Raw genomic sequence first — 21,666 nt, 5'->3', positions numbered from 1 at the left:
TATCCATCCATATTAAAAGGTTTATTACCTTAAGATATAATTAGACAAGCAAAGTTTTTGTTAGTTCCTTTTGTTTTGCATTTTGTCATGGTAACATGATTAGATGTTTTATAGCTTACTATTCGCCATGGGATTTACTCATTATTGAATGTATGGTGACGTATGGTGACCTATGGTTGATTATGGTTTCTTAAATCTATGTCATATGGTCTCTGATGGTTAGTTGTCTCACTGGCAATAATACCACATCTTTTTAATTTTACAACAAATATGACAGACTTAAACCAACTGCAACCACTGAACTACAGGCTCCTGACTTTGGACAGGCACACAAAGAATATGGAGGGGTTAAACAATTTGTTTGTGATGTCAACATTAATCTCTCCATAGAATAACTACAGGGGGATTTATAATTTTCCCAGTCACATATCTATGCTTTGCCAAGAAAAAAGTATTTTACATATCAAAATTTAAATTCATTATGGTATGTATAACATTTATATGATCTTAATTTGTAAGTTCATCATGTCATACCTAAACAAAAGTTAAACAAATAACACTATATAGATAAAAAAAACACAGACAAAAGGTTTATATTGAAATACTTTGGTGCTTTAAAAAGAATTTTGGTATACAGTGGGCAAAGGTTTCATCTTGAACAGAAGAATCTTTTCATTTTTTCCCTGGGTCAGATTTAAAGAAAACAAGGTAAAGGCTGATTTTGGCCTCAAATTTCAGGTTCATCTGATGAAAGATTTTCGTCACTTTTTAAAAACACTTAAGTGTCTACTTCAGTCGATTCAATTAGTTTATGTGACAGATTTGAACTGATTTTATCATTAAAGACGCTCAGATTCAAGCTTACATATGTAAAATCTATCAAATATGCCATAATATGTCACTTTTCAGATGGTTTTTGTCAAAAATGAAAGTGGCTGCATCTGTGTTCACTCTCAACCTTTATATATGTTATGTATTATCATCAAATACAACATGCATTTAAATATTAAGAATGAACACAAATGTGGCCACTTCCATTTAACTCAAATCTAAAATTGTGAAAATTTCAGTAATTTATCATGACTTAATGATGCAAGTACCCGATATATATGCATTGTATTGTCAAAAACTGCCAATATGTATGTAGCAGAAGTATTCTACTTTCCAAAAAATAGCTAAAAGTTTACATTTTAACAATTTTGTAAAACTGCTATATTTTGGGGCCAAAAATCTTTTACATTATAATCAAAGCTTTTTTGTCTTAGATTTGTGTATTTTCTTACCCAGCAGTTTAATTACAGTCTTCATTAACAGTTTAACAACAGTCTTCATTTTGATTGTTATATGTGTGGTCAGTCTGAATGTAGAAATGTGGTTTTTATCATATTAAATTGGGATGTCCCATGATAATTATAGATACTATTTATATATCCTGTAAACAGTTTAAACTAATATAAATAACATTTTACATATATAAACTAGATACATTGAATTGGCCCAATCCTTTATTTGAAACTTTTCGCTTTTGTTTACTATCATAATCAAGCAAATGCACTTTAAAAATCATAGGTTATTGAACTTCTATGTGATACTTTATTTATAGATTTTGTAAAATTGGCACAAAAAATAATTTATTATATAGTTAAATGAAGATTTATTCAATAAAATATTTTTCTGCTTTGATTCATTGTGAAATAAAGGTTAGTCATATGATAAACAAATAAGAAAGTGTTTTAATATGGGTACTTGTATACTTAAGCAGCTATTAAAGGAAAAATACCAATATTTATATAAATTAAAATATGATTAAGATGGTACCAAACACCTTGACTAATATTAATTTGGCTCGTTGAATTTTTATAAAATTTTAACAAAATGTTAACTTTGACCCTTTGACAAAAATATAAAAATTTCAAAAAATTTGAACCAACCCCTTTATCAGAAAAATTTCATTGATTATATAGCAGTTTGACAAACACTAATTTTGATCATTGAGAAGCTTAATATTTCCTTAACAATAGAACGTAATTAAAACGTTTAGCTGATTTTTACAGAGTTATCTCCCTGTAGTGTTAGGTACGGCCTTAAAGGAAGGTATCCAGTTCATCTTGTTTTCTCAACAATTAACAATAACATTTGCCCTATGATATACATTTTATCATTATGCTTTTGTGGGTAAAGTGAACCAACACCCTAAAGTAGTCAAGTTGGGGTGGATACCTAAGTGTATTGGATTTTTGTCTTTCTACATGTAAATACAATTATAGAAATCAAAGACAACAAAACCCATGTTAATACTGCATTATGCTTTTAATAGACAATGTATATGTTAACGGCAATAAGTGAAATTAGGTATTAAGCTTAAATCCTAGGCAATAAGCTAACGCCTAGTCAGTAAGTCTATTGCCTAAATGATGTTAGGCATTATTCTTAAATCCTGTAAAATGTGTCCAGACATTAGTCTTAATGCCTAAAATGTAAATACTGATAAATAAAAAGACATTTATTGAAAGTTAAAATACATTTGGTACATAATAACATGACAAGAACTAAAGTTTAAAATGTCAACTACCTGAGATAAAGTCACCTTAGTTTTAACTCGGAAACAACCAACGCTGTAAATCACGACCATTGTCACTTTGCAGTTTAAGTCTATTTCCTAAATGATGTTGGGCATTATTCTTAAATTCTAGGATTTAAGCTTAAATCCTGTAAAATGTGTCCAGGCACCAAAAATTGTGAAAACATCAATTATATCGAAAGTCACCTCTGAAGCACATTTTGACATGAGAGCTCTAATGTTACAAATGTTTGTTAGGTGATTCTATAGAAATTTATAGTTTCCACTTGAGTTTTATTGGAAATCCATTAAATCAACCTGTTCTCTACTGTTGAACTCTATGGATAAAATGTGTCTAACTACTACTCCCTTCCTTAAATACTTTTTCTTCATGTTACAATTTTCAAAAAGTTAAAGAAATAATTCAATGGAATCCCGAAAAATATTTGAATAGCAATGGAATCACGATAAATATTTGCATAGGCATTATTAAGTTGGTTAAATCACACAGTCTCTGTCGCCATGACCTCTTTATATGCCTTTTCCAAAGTACCAAACAGTTCCTCTAAAAAAACTTTTTTATATTAATTTTCCTCATGTTCTCCTTTACTTTTTTTTTGAACAAAATGTTGAACAGTAATGTTTTACATATTCAATGAAATCAACGGAACGATAATGTGAGTAAAAATTCATATCTACATTTTTCTACTTTTGACGCTGAGACCAAAACCAGCTCGACCAGTGAAGTGCGAATTTTCGTCAAGTAAATTTCTGATTGAATCATCAATCATCAATCACCCTCCTTTCATTAGATACAATCACTTGTTTGAAACATAATCATACAAGTAAATACTGTTATGAATATTTAAATATCTGTTAAATTCATGAAATTAATGTATATAAATATTTGGAATACAATATAAACAACTTGACATCAAGAATATATCACCTGAATGTACATTAACATGGAAGATATAAAGAAAAATCCCAAAGTTCACTTATAGCCTGAAATTATATTTGGCAATAGGTTGAATAATCATCATCAGATTTCAGGAAATAAGCTTAATGCCTGAAAATCAATAACTTCATGCCTAGGCGTTAGCTTATTGCTTAGGATTTAAGCTTAATGCCTAATTTTTCTTGTTGCCGCTAACATATACAAGTATATTTAAAACTCTATTTTGGTTTTATTTATCCAATACTTGAAGTAATAATCACTCATATATAGATTTCTCGATTTAATTATTTAACAGTTTGTCATATTATCATGATGGGGCCTTTTATAGCTAACTATACCATATGGGTTTTGCTCATTGTTGAAAGACATACAGTGACCTATAGTTCTTTCACTGGCAATCATTAACTACATCTTCTTAATTTGATAGTAAATGCTACATGTTATATTTCTATTAATGAGGATTTAAAAGGTTCTTTTTCTTTGTTTTTGGACATATGTCAACATTTATCTCTTCATAGAGGGGATTTACTTGATTATTTCCCCTGTCACATATCTAAGCTCTGCCAAGAAAAAAGTATTTAAAACATCATAATTCAAATTTAGTATGGTATGTTTACCATTTACATGTTTTTTTTTTTAAGTTCATCATGTCATACCTGAACAAAAGTTAAACAAATAACACAAAATAAACCCCCCTAAAAAGACATGAGCAAAACATGATATTGAAATGCTTGGTGCTTAAAACAGAACATTGGTATACATGTATTTGAATTAACTGTTTACAAAACTTTGAACTTTTCGAAATACTAAAAAAATTTCTATCCCAGGAATAGATTATTTTATTTTGCAAAACCTTCGGAATTTTGGCCTCACTGCTTTTTAACTTGGCACTTTGTTTGGCCTTTTTAATCTTTTTCTATCTAAATATCACTAATGAGTATGTAGTCGAAATGCACGTCTGGCATACAAAATTTTAATCCAGGTATCTATGATGATTTTAATAGTCTGAAATTTCAAAACATCCTCTAAAGGAAAGTCATTTCTCAAAATTCAGTCTAATGCTGAAAGAACAAAGTTAGGAAACTGTAGTTCAGTAAAATTTATTTTAAAGAACTGACAAAATCAATCTTTTTTGGTCAAGTATGCAACCAACTAGGTGGGAATTTGATTCTCTTCAGAGCTCTACGCTCTTGGTCATAAAACTTTACTCAGTACTCAGAGTACAAAATTGGGCTCGAAACACTCATTCCAGTGTTTTCATTGGTTGAATTCTGAGTCTGAGTATAATGGTACTCAAGAGTTTTATGACTGCACAGCTTGGTCTCATTATATGTTTCTCATTCTTTGGATCTTTAATAGGAATGCTTCGCTGAGGAAAACATCATACAAGTAAAATATAAAATATCAGTTTATTTCACAACCAGAGTGGGTATACATAGGCTTTAAGCCAGTTTCCCAATCCAATTTCGATATATTTCGAATAAAAGATTGTTTAAACTATCAGTGAAGCTGTGTTAAATTTATTCTGAAATTTTATAGTAATTTTTAAATACATGTTATTTATGTCAGCAACAAACAAACAAAAATGTACAGTGTATAATACTACCAGTTCTCTTACCGAGCAGTGTAAGCATTGTCTTCATTCTTGTCATGTGGTTAATATATGGTCAATACCCTCACTGCCCACAGGAATATACCAAATAATATAGTCAGATTGGGACATGACTTTTATCAACATTGGACTGGGAATTCTGTGTTCCTACTCAATCACTACCGTGCATGGTAATTTCGTACAAAACAAGGTAACACAAGTTTATATTAGAAATAAAAATATTTGATGAAGTAATCATTGGAATTTCATGGAATCAATAATAATCATATAAATTTAACATTTTAAAATACCCCCCAAAATATAAGACATGTAATTGATATGTTACTTCCTTACTTCTAGATCAGAGAAACAATAGATTATAATCTTAATATGGAATACATGTATAGGGTTACATAACTAATAGTTGTTATCCGAATTTAAGTACAGGTACAGGGAAAAGAAACGATAAACAGGTTGTATTGTGATTTTATTTAAGTCAATGAATTTGGATAAAAGTGCTAAATATACATAGGCATAAGGGTTAACACTCTAGTCCAGTTGTCTTGAAATTTTATTTTGAAATTTTCTTAAGGAAATTTTCGTTTTTCCATCCTTAAAACAATGCAATCCATTTAAAATTTTGTCAGACTGCGGATTTTTATCGAGCCTACGACTTTTGTCGAAAAAGCGAGACATAGTGATCCTACATTCCGTCGTCGTCGGCGGCGTCCACAAATATTCACTCTGTGGTTAAAGTTTTTGAAATTTTAATAACTTTCTTAAACTAACCTAGATTTCTACCAAACTTTGACAGAAGCTTGTTTATGATCATAAGATAGTATCCAGAAGTTAATTTTGTAAAAAAAAAAATCCTGTTTTCCCGTATTTTACTTATAAATGGACTTAGTTTTTCTGTCAGGAAACATTACATTCAATCTATGGTTAAAGTTTTTAAAATTTTAATAACTTTCTCAAACTATCCTGGATTTGTACCAAACTTGGCCAGATGCTTGTTTATGATCATAAGATAGTATCCAGAAGTAAATTTAAAAAAAAAAATCCTGTTTTTCCGTATTTTACTTATAAATGGACTTAGTTTTTCTGCCAGGAAACATTACATTCACTCTGTGGTTAAAGTTTTTAAAATTTTAATAACTTTCTTAAACTATCCTGGATTTGTACCAAACATGGCCAGATGCTTGTTTATGATCAAAAGCTAGTATCTAGAAGGAAATTTTTATTAAAATTTTGTACTTGTTTATCCATATTTTACTTATAAATGGACTTAGTTTTTCTTCCAGTTAACATTACATACAGTCTGCAGTTAAATTTTTAAAAATATTTATTAGATTCATAAACTATCCTGGATTTTTACCAAACTTGGACAGAAGCTGCTTACAATAAAAAAATTGTATTGAGAGGAATATTTTTATTAAATTTTTTCCTCATCTCATTTTTGTTGAGCCTGCAATTAACAGCAAAAGTAGGCGAGACACTGGTTCCGCGGAACCCTTACGAATTTTAAATGTCTTTTATTAATAAATAATTGCTCATCTTCTCAGATATATAAAGCACAGGTCACGTTGATATTTGAAGTCTTGATTTGATAATATTCATATTGCATTCAATAAGAAGGATCCTGATACATTCTTTGGTGTAAAACATCTTGTGGATGTACACAGCAATTTATCATATTACTGTTGTTTTTTAACAGGCTTTAAATAGTATTGCTATACCTATGATCTGCTACCTTTTGCTGTTACATAATGACACATCCTATCTGATATGCAAATCTTTATATTAATTCAAGGGTATTCATAGTATTTTGATATCAGAGATTTCTCATCTCTTAATAAGTAAACAACTTTAAGGGTCAAATACAGACAATATGAACCTGCTGGAAACATGCTGGCAACATGCTGGCAACATGTCAAACGTGTACTAATTGTATATTGATAGCAGATCTTTGGTTGTCTCTATTAAATTGTTTCTAAGCTCTTTTAGAATCCCATCAACTCCTAGCTTGACATTTTGTGTAGACATTTGAAGTCAGTATGTTGGTTGTCAGATGTCTTTTTTTTGGTGTTTTTGTGATGCAGTCTTATCTTCTCTTATTAAGTCATATAGATATATAGTTATATCTCCAGCTTAGTGAAATAGAGGGGAATGGAGGCTGTATTTCTTAGATATATAGTTATATCTCCAGCTTAGTGAAATAGAGGGGGATGGAGGCTGTATTTCTTTGTCAGTTTATTTGTTTGCTCCTTTTCTATCTATCAAAATTAAGCACTTTTTAAATTATTTTAAGAGGCTCCTGAATTGTACTTAATAGTTAATAGTTTTGTGCTGCTTCTTTTTTTTTATCCAACTGATTTTAGAGATAACTGCATCCCGTGAACTTTGTCATATCTATAAAAGGAGGTATTAAGGCATATTGTATCTACAATTCCTTATGAACTATTCTATTGATTGAATAACTTTTTCACTGAATCTTTGTTTCAAGCTAAGGGGACAATCATTTCATTTTCAATTAATGGATTTTGAAAAAGATCATCCTGGTCAGGTAAGAACTGAAAATGAATAAAATTACCAAAGACAGGTTGAAAATGAACCCACAAAATGCATGAAATAATTGTGTTCAAAATCAATTTTTTTTTTATTTGCAAAGCCTTGCAAACTGAATAAGACAGCCTTGCAACAGATGAAAATTAATATTCTGTGGGTAAAAAGTCCTCCTGGACCCCAGATATTCAAAGTGTCCCTATACAAGATGTGAATGTGAAATTGTTATTCTAGTTTTTGATCAATAATTTTGGGGTTTCCTATAGCAAAATATTAATTCTGCCATATGTATAAAAGGGCTATACGTCAATTATCCTTTACTCCTTCTGAATAACAGAATTATACATGGCAAATGGCATTACAATTTCCAATTCTTTTTTTTTTTTATCAAACTACTTTTATTGTATCCATTGCATTCAATGTTTTGCCTCATCTATAGAAGTTCATGATTCAGGAGCAAATTATGCTTTTTTTAATTGGCATAACACAAGTCATTTGTTGTTTCAAAGATTGCCATCAACACCCTGTTCCCTCAAAGATTGCCATCAACACCACATTTCCTCAAAGATTGCCATCAACACCTTGTTCCCTCAAAGATTGCCTTCAACACCCCATTCCCTCAATGATTGCCATTAACACTCCATTCCCTTAAATATTACCTCAAAGATTACCATCAACACCCTTTCCCTCAAAGATTGCCATCTACACCCTGTGCCCTCAAGGATTGCCATCAAAACCCCCATTCCCCCAAAGATTGCCATCAACACCCTATTCCCTCAAAGATTGCCATCAACACCACATTTTCTCAAGGATTGCCATCATCGCCCTTTCCTTCAAAGATAGCCATCAACACCCCATTCCCTTAATGATTGCAGTAATCACTCCATTTACTCAAAAATTGCCATCAACACCCATTCCCTCAATATTGCCATCTACACCCTGTGCCCTCAAGGATTGCCATTAACACCCCATTCCCTCAATGATTGCCATTAACACTCCATTTCCTCAAAGATTATCATCAACACCCCATTCCCTCAAAGATTGCCATCAACAACCTATTCCCTCAATGACTGCCATTAACAATCCATTACCTCAAAGATTGTCATCAACACCCCATTCCCTCAAAGATTGCCATCAACAACCTATTCCCTCAATGACTGCCATTAACAATCCGTTACCTCAAAGATTGTCATCAACACCCTATTCCCTCAATGATTGCCATTAACAATCCATTACTTCAAAGATTACCATCAACACCCTTTCTCTCAAAGATTGCTATCAAAAACCCACATTCCCTCAAAGATTGCCATCAACACCCAATTCCCTCAAAGATTGCCATCAACACCCCATTCCCTCAAAGATTGCCATCAACACCTTATTCACTCAATGATTGCCATTAATCCTCCATTCCCTCAAAGATTGCCATCAACACCCTATTCCATAAATGATTGCCATTAACAATCCATAACCTCAAAGATTACCATCAACACCCTTTCCCTCAAAGATTGCTATCAAAAACCCTTTTCCTCAAAGATTACCATCAACACCCCATTCCCTCAAAGATTGTCATCAACACCCCATTCCCTCAATGATTGCCATTAACACTCCATTCCCTCAAAGGTTGTCATCAACACTCCATACCCTCAAAGATTACCATCAACACCCTTTCTCTCAAAGATTGCCATCAACACCACATTTCCTAAATGGTTGCCATTAACACTCCATTCCTTCAAAGATTGTAATTAACACTCTTTTCCCTCAATGATTGCCTGTAACACCCCATTCCCTCAACGATTGCCATCAACTCCCCATTCCCTCAATGATTGTCATTAACACTCCATTCCCTCAAAGATTGTCATCAACACTCCCATTCCCTCAATGATTGTCATTAACACTCCATTCCCTCAAAGATTGCCATCAACACCACTCTCCCTCAATGATTGCCATTAACACTCCATTCCCTCAAAGATCGTCACCAACACCCCATTCCCTCAAAGATTGTCATCAACACCACATTCCCTCAATGATTGCCATCAACACTCTATTCCCTCAATGATTGCCATTAACACCCTATTCCCTCATTGATTGCCATCAACATCCTATTCCCTCAATGATTGTCATTAACACTCCATTCCCTCAAAGATTGCTATCAACACTCCATTTCTTCAATGATTGCCATTTACACTCCACTCCCTCAAAGATTGCCATCAACACCCCATTCCCTCAAAGATTGCCATCAACACCCTATTCACTCAATGATTGCCATTAAATTTCCATTCCCTCAAAGATTGCCATCAACGCCCTATTCACTCAGTGATTGCCATTAACCCTCAATTCCCTCAAAAATTGCCATCAACACCCTATTCCCTCAATGATTGCCATTAACAATCCATTACCTCAACGATTACCATCAACACCTTTTCCCTCAAAGATTACTATCAAAAACCCACATTTACTCAAAGATTGCCATCAACACCCCATTCCCTCAAAGATTGCCATTAACACTCCATTCCCTCAAAGGTTGTCATCAACATTCCATTCCCTCAAAGATTACCATCAACACCACATTGTCTCAATGGTTGCCATTAACACTCCATTCCCTCAAAAATTGTAATTAACACTCTTTTCCCTCAATGATTGCCATTAACACTTCATTCCCTCAAAGATTACCATCAACTCCCCATTCCCTCAATGATTGTCATTAACACTCCATTCCCTCAAAGATTGTCATTAACACCCCCATTCCCTCAATGATTGCCATTAACACTCCATTCCCTCAAAGATTGCCATCAACACCCCATTCCCTCAGTGATTGCCATTAACACTCCATTCCCTCAAAGATTGTCACCAACACCCTATTCCCTCAATGATTGCCATCAACACCCTATTCCCTCAGTGATTGCCATTAACACTCCATTCCCTCAAAGATTGCCATCAACACCCCATTCCCTCAGTGATTGTCATTAACACTCCATTCCTAAAAAAAGATTGCCAACAACATCCCATTCCCTCAATGATTGCCATCAACACACTATTCCCTCAATGATTGTCATTAACACTCCATTCCTAAAAAAAGATTGCCAACAACACCCCATTCCCTCAATGATTGCCATCAACACTCAATTCCCTCAAAGATTGTCATCAACACCCCCATTCCCTCAATGATTGCCATCAACACTCCATTCCTTCAATAATTGCCATTAACACTCCATTCCCTCAAAGATTGCCATCAACACCCTATTCCCTTAAAGATTGGCATTAATAATCCATACCCTCAAAGATTGTCATCAACACCCCATTCCCTCAAAGAGTGTCATCAACACCCCATTCCCTCAGTGATTGTCATCAATACCCTATTCCCTAAATGATTGCTATTAACACCCCATTCCCTCAAAGAATGTCATTAACACCCCATTCCCTCAAAGATTGTCATCAATACGCCATTCCCTCAATGATTGTCATCAACACCCTATTCCCTCAATGATTGCCATTAACACCCAATTCCCACAAAGATTGTAATTAACACTCCATTCCCTCAACGATTGTCACGAACACTCCATTCCCTCAAAGATTACCTCAAAGTTTACCATCAACACCCTTTCCCTCAAAGATTGCCATCAAGACCACATTTCCTCAATGATTGCCATTAACACTCCATTCCCTCAAAGATTGTAATTAACACTCCATTCCCTCAATGATTGCCATAAACACTCCATTCCCTCAAAGGTTTTCATCAACAGCCTTTCCCTCAAAGATTGCCATCAACACCACATTTCCTCAATGATTGCTATTATCACTCTATTCCCTCGAAGATTGCCATCAACACCCTATTCCCTCAAAGATTGTCATTTACACTCCATTCCCTAATGATTGTCATTAACACTCCATTCCCTCAAATATTGCCTTCAACACCCTATTCCCCCAAAGATTGCCATCAACACCCTATTCCCTCAATGATTGTCATCAACACTCCATTCCCTCAAAGATTGCCATCAACAGCCTTTCCCTCAAAGATTGCCATCAACACCCTATTCTCTCAATGATTGTCATAAACACTTCATTCCCTCAAAGATTACCATCAGCACCATATTCCCTCAAAGATTGCCATCGACACCCTATTCCCTCAATGATTGCCATTATCACTCCATTCACTCAAAGATTGCCATCAAAACCCTTTCTCTCAAAGATTGCCATCAACACCCTGTTCCCTCAAAGATTGCCATCAATACCCCTTTCCCTTAATGATTGCTATCAACACCTCTTTCCCTCAAAGATTGCCATCAACACCCTTTCCTTCAAAGATTGCCATCAAAACCCCATTCCCCCAGGATGTGCCATCAACACCCTTTCCCTCAAAGATTGCCATTAACACCGTATTCTCTCAATCATCAACACCCTTTTCCTCAAAGATTGCCATCAACACCCCATTCCCTCAAAGATTGCCATCAACACCCTATTCACTTAATGATTGCCATTAACCCTCCATTCACTCAAAGATTGCCATCAACACCCTATTTACTCAATGATTCCCATTAACCCTCCATTCCCTCAAAGATTGCCATCAACACCCTATTCCCTCAATGATTGCCATTAACAATCCATTACCTCAACGATTACCATCAACACCCTTTCCCTCAAAGATTACTATCAAAAACCCACATTCCCTCAAAGATTGCCATCAACACTCCATTCCTTCAATAATTGCCATTAACACTCCATTCCCTCAAAGATTGCCATCAACACCCTATTCCCTCAAAGATTGTCATTAACAATCCATTCCCTCAAAGATTTTCATCAACACCCCATTCCCTCAAAGATTGTCATCAACACCCAATTCCCTCAATGATTGTCATCAATACCCTATTCCCTCAGTGATTGCCATTAACACCCCATTCCGTCAAAGATTGTCATTAACACCCCATTCCCTCAAAGATTGTCATCAATACGCCATTCCCTCAATGATTGTCATCAACACCCTATTTCCTCAATGATTGCCATTAATACCCCATTCCCACAAAGATTGTAATTAACACTCCATTCCCTCAACGATTGTCATCAACACTCCATTCCCTCAAAGATTACATCAAAGATTACCATCAACACCCTTTCCCTCAAAGATTGCCATCAACACCACATTTCCTCAATGATTGCCATTAACACTCAATTCCCTCAAAGATTGTAATTAACACTTCATTCCCTCAATGATTGCCATTAACACTCCATTCCCTCAAAGGTTTTCATCAACACTCCATTCCCTCAAAGATTACCATCAACACCCTTTCCCTCAAAGATTGCCATCAAGACCACATTTCCTCAATGATTGCTATTATCACTCTATTCCCTCGAAGATTGCCATCAACACCCTATTCCCTCAAAGATTTTCATTTACACTCCATTCCCTCAATGATTGTCATTAACACTCCATTCCCTCAAAGATTGCCTTCAACACCCTATTCCCCCAAAGATTGCCATCAACACCCTATTCCCTCAATGATTGTCATCAACACTCCATACCCTCAAAGATTGCCATCAACAGCCTTTCCCTCAAAGATTGCCATCAACACCCTATTCTCTCAATGATTGTCATTAACACTCCATTCCCTCAAAGATTGCCATCAACACCATATTCCCTCAAAGATTGCCATCAACATCCTATTCCCTCAATGATTGCCATTATCACTCCATTCACTCAAAGATTGCCATCAAAACCCTTTCCTTCAAAGATTGCCATCAACACCCTGTTCCCTCAAAGATTGCAATCAATACCCCTTTCCCTTAATGCCTTCAACACCTTATTCCCTCAAAGATTGCCATCAACACCCTTTCCTTCAAAGATTGCCATTAACACCGTATTCCCTCAATCATCAACACCCTTTTCCTCAAAGATTGCCTACAACACCCCATTCCCTCAAAGATTGCCATCAATTCCCTATTTCCTAAAGGATTTCATTAACACCCTTTCCCTTAAAGATTGCCATCAACACCCCATTCCCTCAATGATTGCCATCAACACCCCTTTCCCTCAAAGATTGCCATCAACACCCCATTCCCTCAAAGATTACCATCAACACCCTATTCCGTCGAAGACACAAACATAAAGTTATAACTAAGGTAATCAACCATTGACAAAGTTCCTGATTATGAACAGCAATAAAAGCATGTGGTGGGATAAAACCAGTTTTTTGTACCCTCAACCTTCTCCTCCCTATTTAAGCTTCACCAGTCATATAGCATACGGTTCATACTGACTGAAAGCAAGCCAAAAGTACATAATTCCTGACATAGATATCATGCTTTTCTACACTCAAATATCAGTAAACTTTGCAGTAGATTTCATACAGCAATGTCATCAACAGTGCAGGAAGACAAAATCATAGTGAATGCCTGAAGTACTTTTGTACAGAATTTCATGACAGAATAAATTAATAGAAATATTTTTAGTTCAAAATATGGAACTGATATTAATTAAATAAAATACTGAACCTGATGCATTAAACATAACAGTATAGTTATCTCTATTCAACTCGAAAAAAGAGGCTAAAAGGAAATTTTTTTTTTAAATTGCCTCTTAATTATAAATAAAATTACCATAAAAAGCTGTGATAATTGGTTTTCTCTTTTGTATTGTTTTACATTTTGTCAGGTCTGGACCTTATATAGCCGACCTTATGGTATGGGTTTTGCTCATTGTTGAAGGTTATATGGTGACCTATAGTTGCTTACATAGGCGTCATTTAGACTCTGGTGGATATTTGTCTCATAGGCAATCATACCAGATCACCTTATTTTCATATTAGTGTGAAATTTCACATTTAATTATATTCTTGCATGTTAAATTATGTTTTCAAGAGAAGTATATATATTGTATGTGATAAAATTTAATAAAAGAATTGGCCAATTGATAATATTAATAATATCTTTATCCCTGTGTAAAAGTATGTGAGCTAAGCAAAAAAAAATTGAAACATCATAAACAAAATGTAATAAATCTCTTACTAGCAATGTAATATTTTGTGTAGGTTGTTTAGGGAATGTGGATATCCTCTCGGTTTTGGAAAAAGATGCCTTGGTAGTGATTCATTAGTAGGATAACATTTAATATTTTCAGAATAAAATATGTCAATGTGACATTATTTGCAGTGTCTAAGTTTCATACAAACAGATCAAGAATTTAGAGTTCCGTTCACTATTTAACATAAGAATATATTAAAGTCATTCAGGATGTATCTAGTTAATGTAATTTTCATATTTTTACATTAAAGTTTCTTTCTTTTTACAATAACATGTAATTGTATCTTTGTGTCAGATCACAATTCAATACCGGGAATGCATTTATCTGTTTTGTTTTTCGATCAAATCATTTCTCAAATTATAAAATGAAACTTTGATATAAAGTGTGTGCTCTCAGTATTCTCATTATATTTTAAATGTGCATAATTATGTTATTTTATGAAAATAAGATGTGGTATGATTACCAATCAGACAACTAACAACCAAGGACCACATCACTGTTCTGCATTAAAAAGACCTGTGACCTTTTAAATATTGAAAACCGAGAATCAGATTAGTTTAGAAGTGTGTAGTTTGCTTAAAAGTAACCTGGTGACCTGAGAAATTTTTTTAAACATGACCTTTTTACATAAGGGGTAACTTACTGGGTCTCCTATTAAGTTAACAAATCTTTCCTAAATTGAAAATTTCTCAAGTACACAAGCTCGGACTATGGAGTAGTTACACCACTGAAGATATGCAGTCAAACAGTAGTTGCATAGACCAACTGGTAGTTTAAACCAAGTACATGTACCATGTAGTATATTTTATATACTCAATATTGCACTAAGATCTTTAAATGTTTAAATAACAAAAACCAGTAAACAATATAATTTAGTTTAATATCATATAAATTATACAAAAAATAATTCAGTCAAACTCATACATACATGCATTTGTACATATACACATTTGTACCTATATACATTTGTACCTATATACATTTTGTACAATTACATAACTATAAATATCATAGAATAATTTATAATATTTACATCCACAGTGTTAAAGTTCATTGCTCCAGATACCTCACTATGTTCTAGTGGAAGAATTTTCTTAGTTTTCAACATTAAAAGTTAAATTTAGAGAATTCTAACATTGTGTTGGATAACACTGATCAGTCTGCTCCAAACAAATAGTAATTTTTTAACCATATTCTATTTTTAAAAAAGAATTAAGATATTTAGGAGATTTAATAGTATTCAAAAGTTTTTGCAATGGTCCTAATGGTCATTCTGTTTTCACACTAAATTTGGTCATTTAAAAATCAAAATTAGTAGATGATATTTTTTTAAACTACTATTACCAATACCTAAGGAATGCTTCATGAAAAGCCAAAACCCTTTTATATTATTAATATATGAGTATCAGAATTCTATTTACAAAACAGATTATGTTGTATGGTATAAAATTTGGTGATTATGTAAAAATTAGAATGTAAAGCCCTATTTATTTCTTGCATAACCTCCAACATGTAAGGCATTATACTAAAAAATACAGCTTATTTATATTCAGGAAGAATGGAGAAGTCTAATGCACTTTTATATTTATTTTTTTCTAAGTGGATCATTTCATATCAGATAATAAATAACTGATTAAATTGATTTCAATTTTATGTAATATTTCATATTATAACAGTGTTATTAAAATGAGCCTCAAATATTATAAATATAATTATACCTTTTCATTGATTTGCACATACAGAAAGGGAATAACCTGCACCAAGCAGATATATTTAGTTGAGAAAAATTGATTAAAATTTCCAGCTGCAAAAATTCCTATTATTAATTTTAATTATACATTAGAAAATCTTTTACAATAACAAACAGGTAGATTTGTTTTGAACACATATTATAATACTTTTATAAATAAACAATGTAAATTTTACATGACTTGGCAGTGAATTTGTAGCATGATGGAGACAGTATTTTTATGCACAAGAAAATTAAATGAAGTATGGCCTGATATGCACTTCATAAATACTTCTGATATTTTGAATAAAAAAATAGAGCATATTTCACAATATCTACTTTATTTATGGTGTAAATTTCCTTATTCAGGTATATAAACTTGGAACTACAGTACTTGATTATAGATCACATGTATTTATTACTATTGAATACTTTGCCACCTGCGAGGTGTTTTTTACAGTCCCATGGAATATTAAAAAGTTGAAAAATAGATTTAAAGATTTTAAACTAGATGATCCATTTTATAAGTGAATGAAAATCACTTCTACATATATCATTATCTCCATATACTTATAAAAAATATCAAAAGAAGTTACACTATCTTCAAACAAACTAAAATGTTGATTTTGGTATTGATATGGAAAAAGATGGTAAATTTTTGTAGTGCCTCAAAATTTACAATTTGATGTCTGTCAAGAAATTGAAATGTGTTGGTTAATGGTGATATGTATTATATTGGACCATGATGATGATATGTATGATATTGGACCATAAATGAATGAGAATGATTGGCTAAAGAATAGATTCACTTGATACCCCATTTGAGACAGATGACACAATTTCTCTTATAATATTCACAAAAAAGTTAAATACAAAAAAAGTTTGAAATACTAAGAGCTTTGCCATATTTTATGCTCTTAAAACTTGTATATAGAAAATCAAGTGGCAATTATTACCTTTAGTGCTAAAAAAAACTCAGTAGAAATCTTCATTATTTTGACATATATTAAATTAAAAAACTTCCCATTTTAAAATGTATTTGAAAAGGGGGATGGGAAAAAGGGTTCCAAAAAAAAGAAGTTTAAAAGCAAATTCATATTCCTTATTCCCTTTTTGTTTTATTTTTCCTCTTTTTTTTTCTTAGACTTACAACTTTTGTTTTTATTGTTTTTTTCTCTTATATCTTTTTTCAATTTTTTTATGAATCTTTTGATTTTCTTTTTAATTGGTAGAAGGTAGAATTGATCTCTTATCTTGCCAGCTTTAGTTATTCTCTTGGACACTAATATAGCCTCTTTCTTTCCTTTAAAAAGACACCTGCAGTCTTTTTTAAAGACAACTTTTTTGGAATTTTTCCTGTTGTTTGTTTTCCAGGTTTTTCCTTTGAAGTAACTAATAGTGTAGACTGAAAAGTAATTAAAGTATTTTTGTTAAAGAATCATGTAAAATAGAAATTATTTTTTCTAAATTCTTGCAAAACTTGACAGTGTCCCAAAAATTCCTATAAAATTGTAATGTTGATGCATTATTTATTGATTGATTGATGACTGTGTCATTCCAAGTTGTAAGATGCTTAATTTATATGCTGGCTGCCATGGCATGAAAGTAAGGCTTGACACAAGGGATTTGTTCAACAAAAGATGCTTTTAGCAGTTCGTATAATGCATAAAAAAACCAAATATACTTTATAGGAATAAGTAATAGAGACAATTCTAAATATCATCCTATATGAAAATAAGGAGATGAGGTATGATTGCCAATGAGACATCTATCCATCAAAACCATGTGATCATAGTTTTTTTTTTTTTTTTTTTTTTCTTAGAACTTGTACAATTCTTTGGATTCCTATTTAGGTTTTCCTCTCTTCTTGGTCTATTTTCACTCCAGGATTTTGTAAGGTTTATGTCGTTCAATCTTTAGTTTTCTGTATATTGTGGATTATTGATTGCCTTTCTTCAACTATGGTCATGTATGGTGTTTCTCTTTCTTCAATTTTTTTTTTTAATCCCATCCCTAAATATCTTCTTGCATTTCTTTTTTATAATGGATATATACATGCTATGCTTAAAGGGGCACTAGCTACGAGATATATAAAAAATATAAAGTATGATTTTTTTTGTTCAATCATTAATGAAAGTGAAATAGTGAAATAATATATCGCTTTTAGCAGCCAGTATAGTTCAGTTTTATCAAAATAAGCTAAGAAACATTGATGATGAATTATTCACTTGCAAGTGAATAATTCGACCTCATTGAATCCGTATTCATGTGAACTTCAATTTAACCCCTTAGCTAGAGATGGATACTGCATGCATTGTGCGTGTTCAATTATTTAAAGGAAAAGAATGTCAACATTGAAAGTGAAACAAAGGTAAATCATTTGATTGACTGATTCGATCCAAAAAAAAAAATCATTCTGATACAGGTAAAAACGATGATTAACATATATTTTTAATCTATAATATGAAATTAAACAGACATAGAAAGATATAAATGCACGAGTCTGATATCTATTTATATCTATATTTATGTTTATATCGCTTATATGGCAATGGGAGGTCTTCGGGGGTCAACTCGACAGTTAATTAGATGGCGTCTACACTTAAATACACACGAAATGAAGCTACATATTATCGAGTCCATGCCCGGTATATTGTTTATTTTAGACTTTTTATAATTTGGATAGATGTTTTACATTGTTATAAATCCAATATGAGAATTTGAGTCAAATTGGTGAACATGAATTTGACAGCTAGTGCCCCTTTAATATTGTCATTATGTTTTTACATACTACATTATAGAAGAAAATTTGAGCATTTTATAGTGTAGGATACATACCTTTATAGTTACACATATTTGTTTTATTTTTGTTCCAGGTCTGCAATGTTTGGTAGTTTTGAATCCAGCTTCTTTGACAGTACTTCGGACAGACACGCCTTTGAGGAAGAAAATAAAAAAGACTTGTTGATAATTGTTGAATATATTGAGGAAATATTAAGTTAGTTGTTATTTATTGTTAGGAACTAATATGTGCATTTTGTTCAAAACTTGTTTAAAAAGACCCATCTGTATTTTTTAATATCACAGCTCACTTGATTTTTATGATATAATTCCTATTTTGGTGTGGGATATCACTCCTCTTTTTTTTAAACACTTTTATAGGATAGGGATATCTTAGATTCATAAGAACAATGTATGAAGACAATTCATCTCTCACCTAGCTTACCACATTCGTAAATTGGTTGATTCTTACTTCTTAAGTATACTTATTATTATATACTACTTCCAAACATTTAACAGATAAAACACTCTGTCATATTGATATTTGATGGAATAACTGAAGATTTAAAGTACCAAAAAATTATTGAAGATGATTCAAGTTCAAGGCTATTTGTGTTTTACTTTGACCTGTAATGTAGTTAATTATGATTCAATTGATCTTAAGAGTTCTCTCCATTTCCATTCTCAATTTTATCTATTAACACAGGGTTAATCATATTTGGTTCAAATAGTGATTGACTGTTATTTGCTTATTGTCTAGTGGCAAGTATCACATGCATAATCAGGAGAGAACAAATTTATCAATAAATCATAAGTAGATTCTGAAATGGAATCAGCAGGAATGGAGGGTGAAACAGGTCACTAATGGGTCATTCAAAAGGTTCTTTTGCATATAAGAGTCCATGCCCCTGCATCAAATTTAAGATCACAGTTCTGACAAAAGACATAGCTGCCACACAATCAAATAGAAATATCCTCATCAAGATTCTTGATTTATGACAATTAAAAAAATTATTATTGTAGACAGCAATCAAAGACAACCCTTGATTACATTCATTACCAGAAGAAAGAGCAATTGGATTCAATTTTTAAAATCCTGACAATTAGGAAAAAGATGTTTCATTTAAATATTACATACCCTTCCCTGATTTCTCCATCATGGCATTTTTTATTCTTTTTCAAGTAAGATTTTACTCCACAACAGCCTTTGTTCTGGTTTTTTCCATTGACATAAAGTTCACCATTACAACATAAGTCTGTATCTCTGTTATATACTTGTCTTCCACAGTAAAGTTGTGTTTCGTCAAGTTTGATTTGTTTTCTACTACAAAATAATATTTAATGTAACTGTCAATCTTCAGTATTGTTTTTTTTATGTTGACACTGTTTTTTTTATGTTGACACTGTTTTTTTTATGTTGACACTATTTTTTTTTATATGTTGACACTGGGTTATTTTTTATGTTGACACTGTTTTGTTATAAAAGCTCGAAACAGTAAAGAAATGGATTTCAGGTGCACCAAAGCCTTAAGTAGTTACCAGACAATTTTTACTAAACAGAGACTTCTGTAGATCTCGACATACTCATCATTTAAAACAATGGCACATGTTCAGAGAATCTTATAGTGTTTGATATATAAGCCAAAAGCTGCAATGTGAACCGTATGTTATATTTTTAGTAACATAAGTAATGTTTATTGAAGAATTGGAACCTTGGATATATACATTATTTCCAATTGACATTAACACAAAGTTTGCTTTAAATACATTCAGTAGTTTTGGAGTAGAAAATTTGTAAAAACAATAGTTATTGGCAATGATTGATTGTTGTTCTCAATGAATGAGTCATATGCTAAAAAATGGCAATAGCTCACATCAACTTTATAATTGTCTAGGTGAGTTAATAAAAGATGATGATGATGATGGATGACTGCTTAACGTCCAGCGGCATATTGATATGCATATTCAGTATGAGAAAATGATAATGTAATATGATTATTTACCCTGCTTTGTACTAGACAAATATGCTGAGCAAGATTTTTAACATGCTTAAATTAGTTAATAAAAGAGAAGTGAGGTATATATCAATGAAACTGATACTTCACTTAAATCCATCATGCATGAAACATAATAAAACTGATAAGGTTTCAAAGAAGGATAATTATAATTATTTAGTTTAGTATATAAAACATAAATGTGTAAACAATCTTTTTCCAAAATGATCAGTTCAGTTTTGATTATATCTTGAAAGTTTACAACTTGTTTTAGTGTTTTTATTGAATTTCCTCCTAAAAACAGATGAATTTGTTTGTTATTGTTAAATATATACGTAGCAATTTTGTTTTCAACACTTAAATTTTGTATTTAACATGTTCTTAATAAAATTACAATTAGATTGAACTCTTGTATGGAATATATAAAGAATTTACAGAATAAGGGGCAAAAAATATAAAGAATAGAGAAAAATGCTATA

General features: G+C 32.3%; 2 protein-coding genes across 2 annotated transcripts in view; one reads left to right on the top strand and one right to left on the bottom strand.

Moving 5' to 3' along the window:
* Positions 1-21,588, top strand: part of LOC127738314 (uncharacterized) — a 94,579-nt gene extending 72,991 nt beyond the window's left edge. Inside the window, exon 12 of the transcript XR_007999986.1 lies at positions 19,289-21,588. The gene's annotated coding sequence lies outside the window, so the exon portion shown is untranslated. The remainder of the gene's footprint in view (positions 1-19,288) is intronic.
* Positions 15,545-21,666, bottom strand: part of LOC127737007 (uncharacterized) — a 50,203-nt gene continuing 44,081 nt past the window's right edge. The window contains exons 15-17 of the mRNA XM_052247562.1: positions 20,332-20,517; positions 19,251-19,348; positions 15,545-17,817 (exon numbers count right to left, since the gene is read on the bottom strand). Of these exons, the coding sequence (XP_052103522.1) occupies positions 17,531-17,817; positions 19,251-19,348; positions 20,332-20,517 (571 nt within the window). The 3' untranslated portion in view covers positions 15,545-17,530. The remainder of the gene's footprint in view (positions 17,818-19,250; positions 19,349-20,331; positions 20,518-21,666) is intronic.

This window comes from Mytilus californianus, unplaced genomic scaffold (genome assembly GCF_021869535.1).
Source record: "Mytilus californianus isolate M0D057914Y unplaced genomic scaffold, xbMytCali1.0.p SCAF_4, whole genome shotgun sequence".
Taxonomy (NCBI): domain Eukaryota; kingdom Metazoa; phylum Mollusca; class Bivalvia; order Mytilida; family Mytilidae; genus Mytilus; species Mytilus californianus.
Note: the sequence above shows the minus strand (reverse complement) of the source record. Positions and strands in the feature narration are given on the sequence as shown.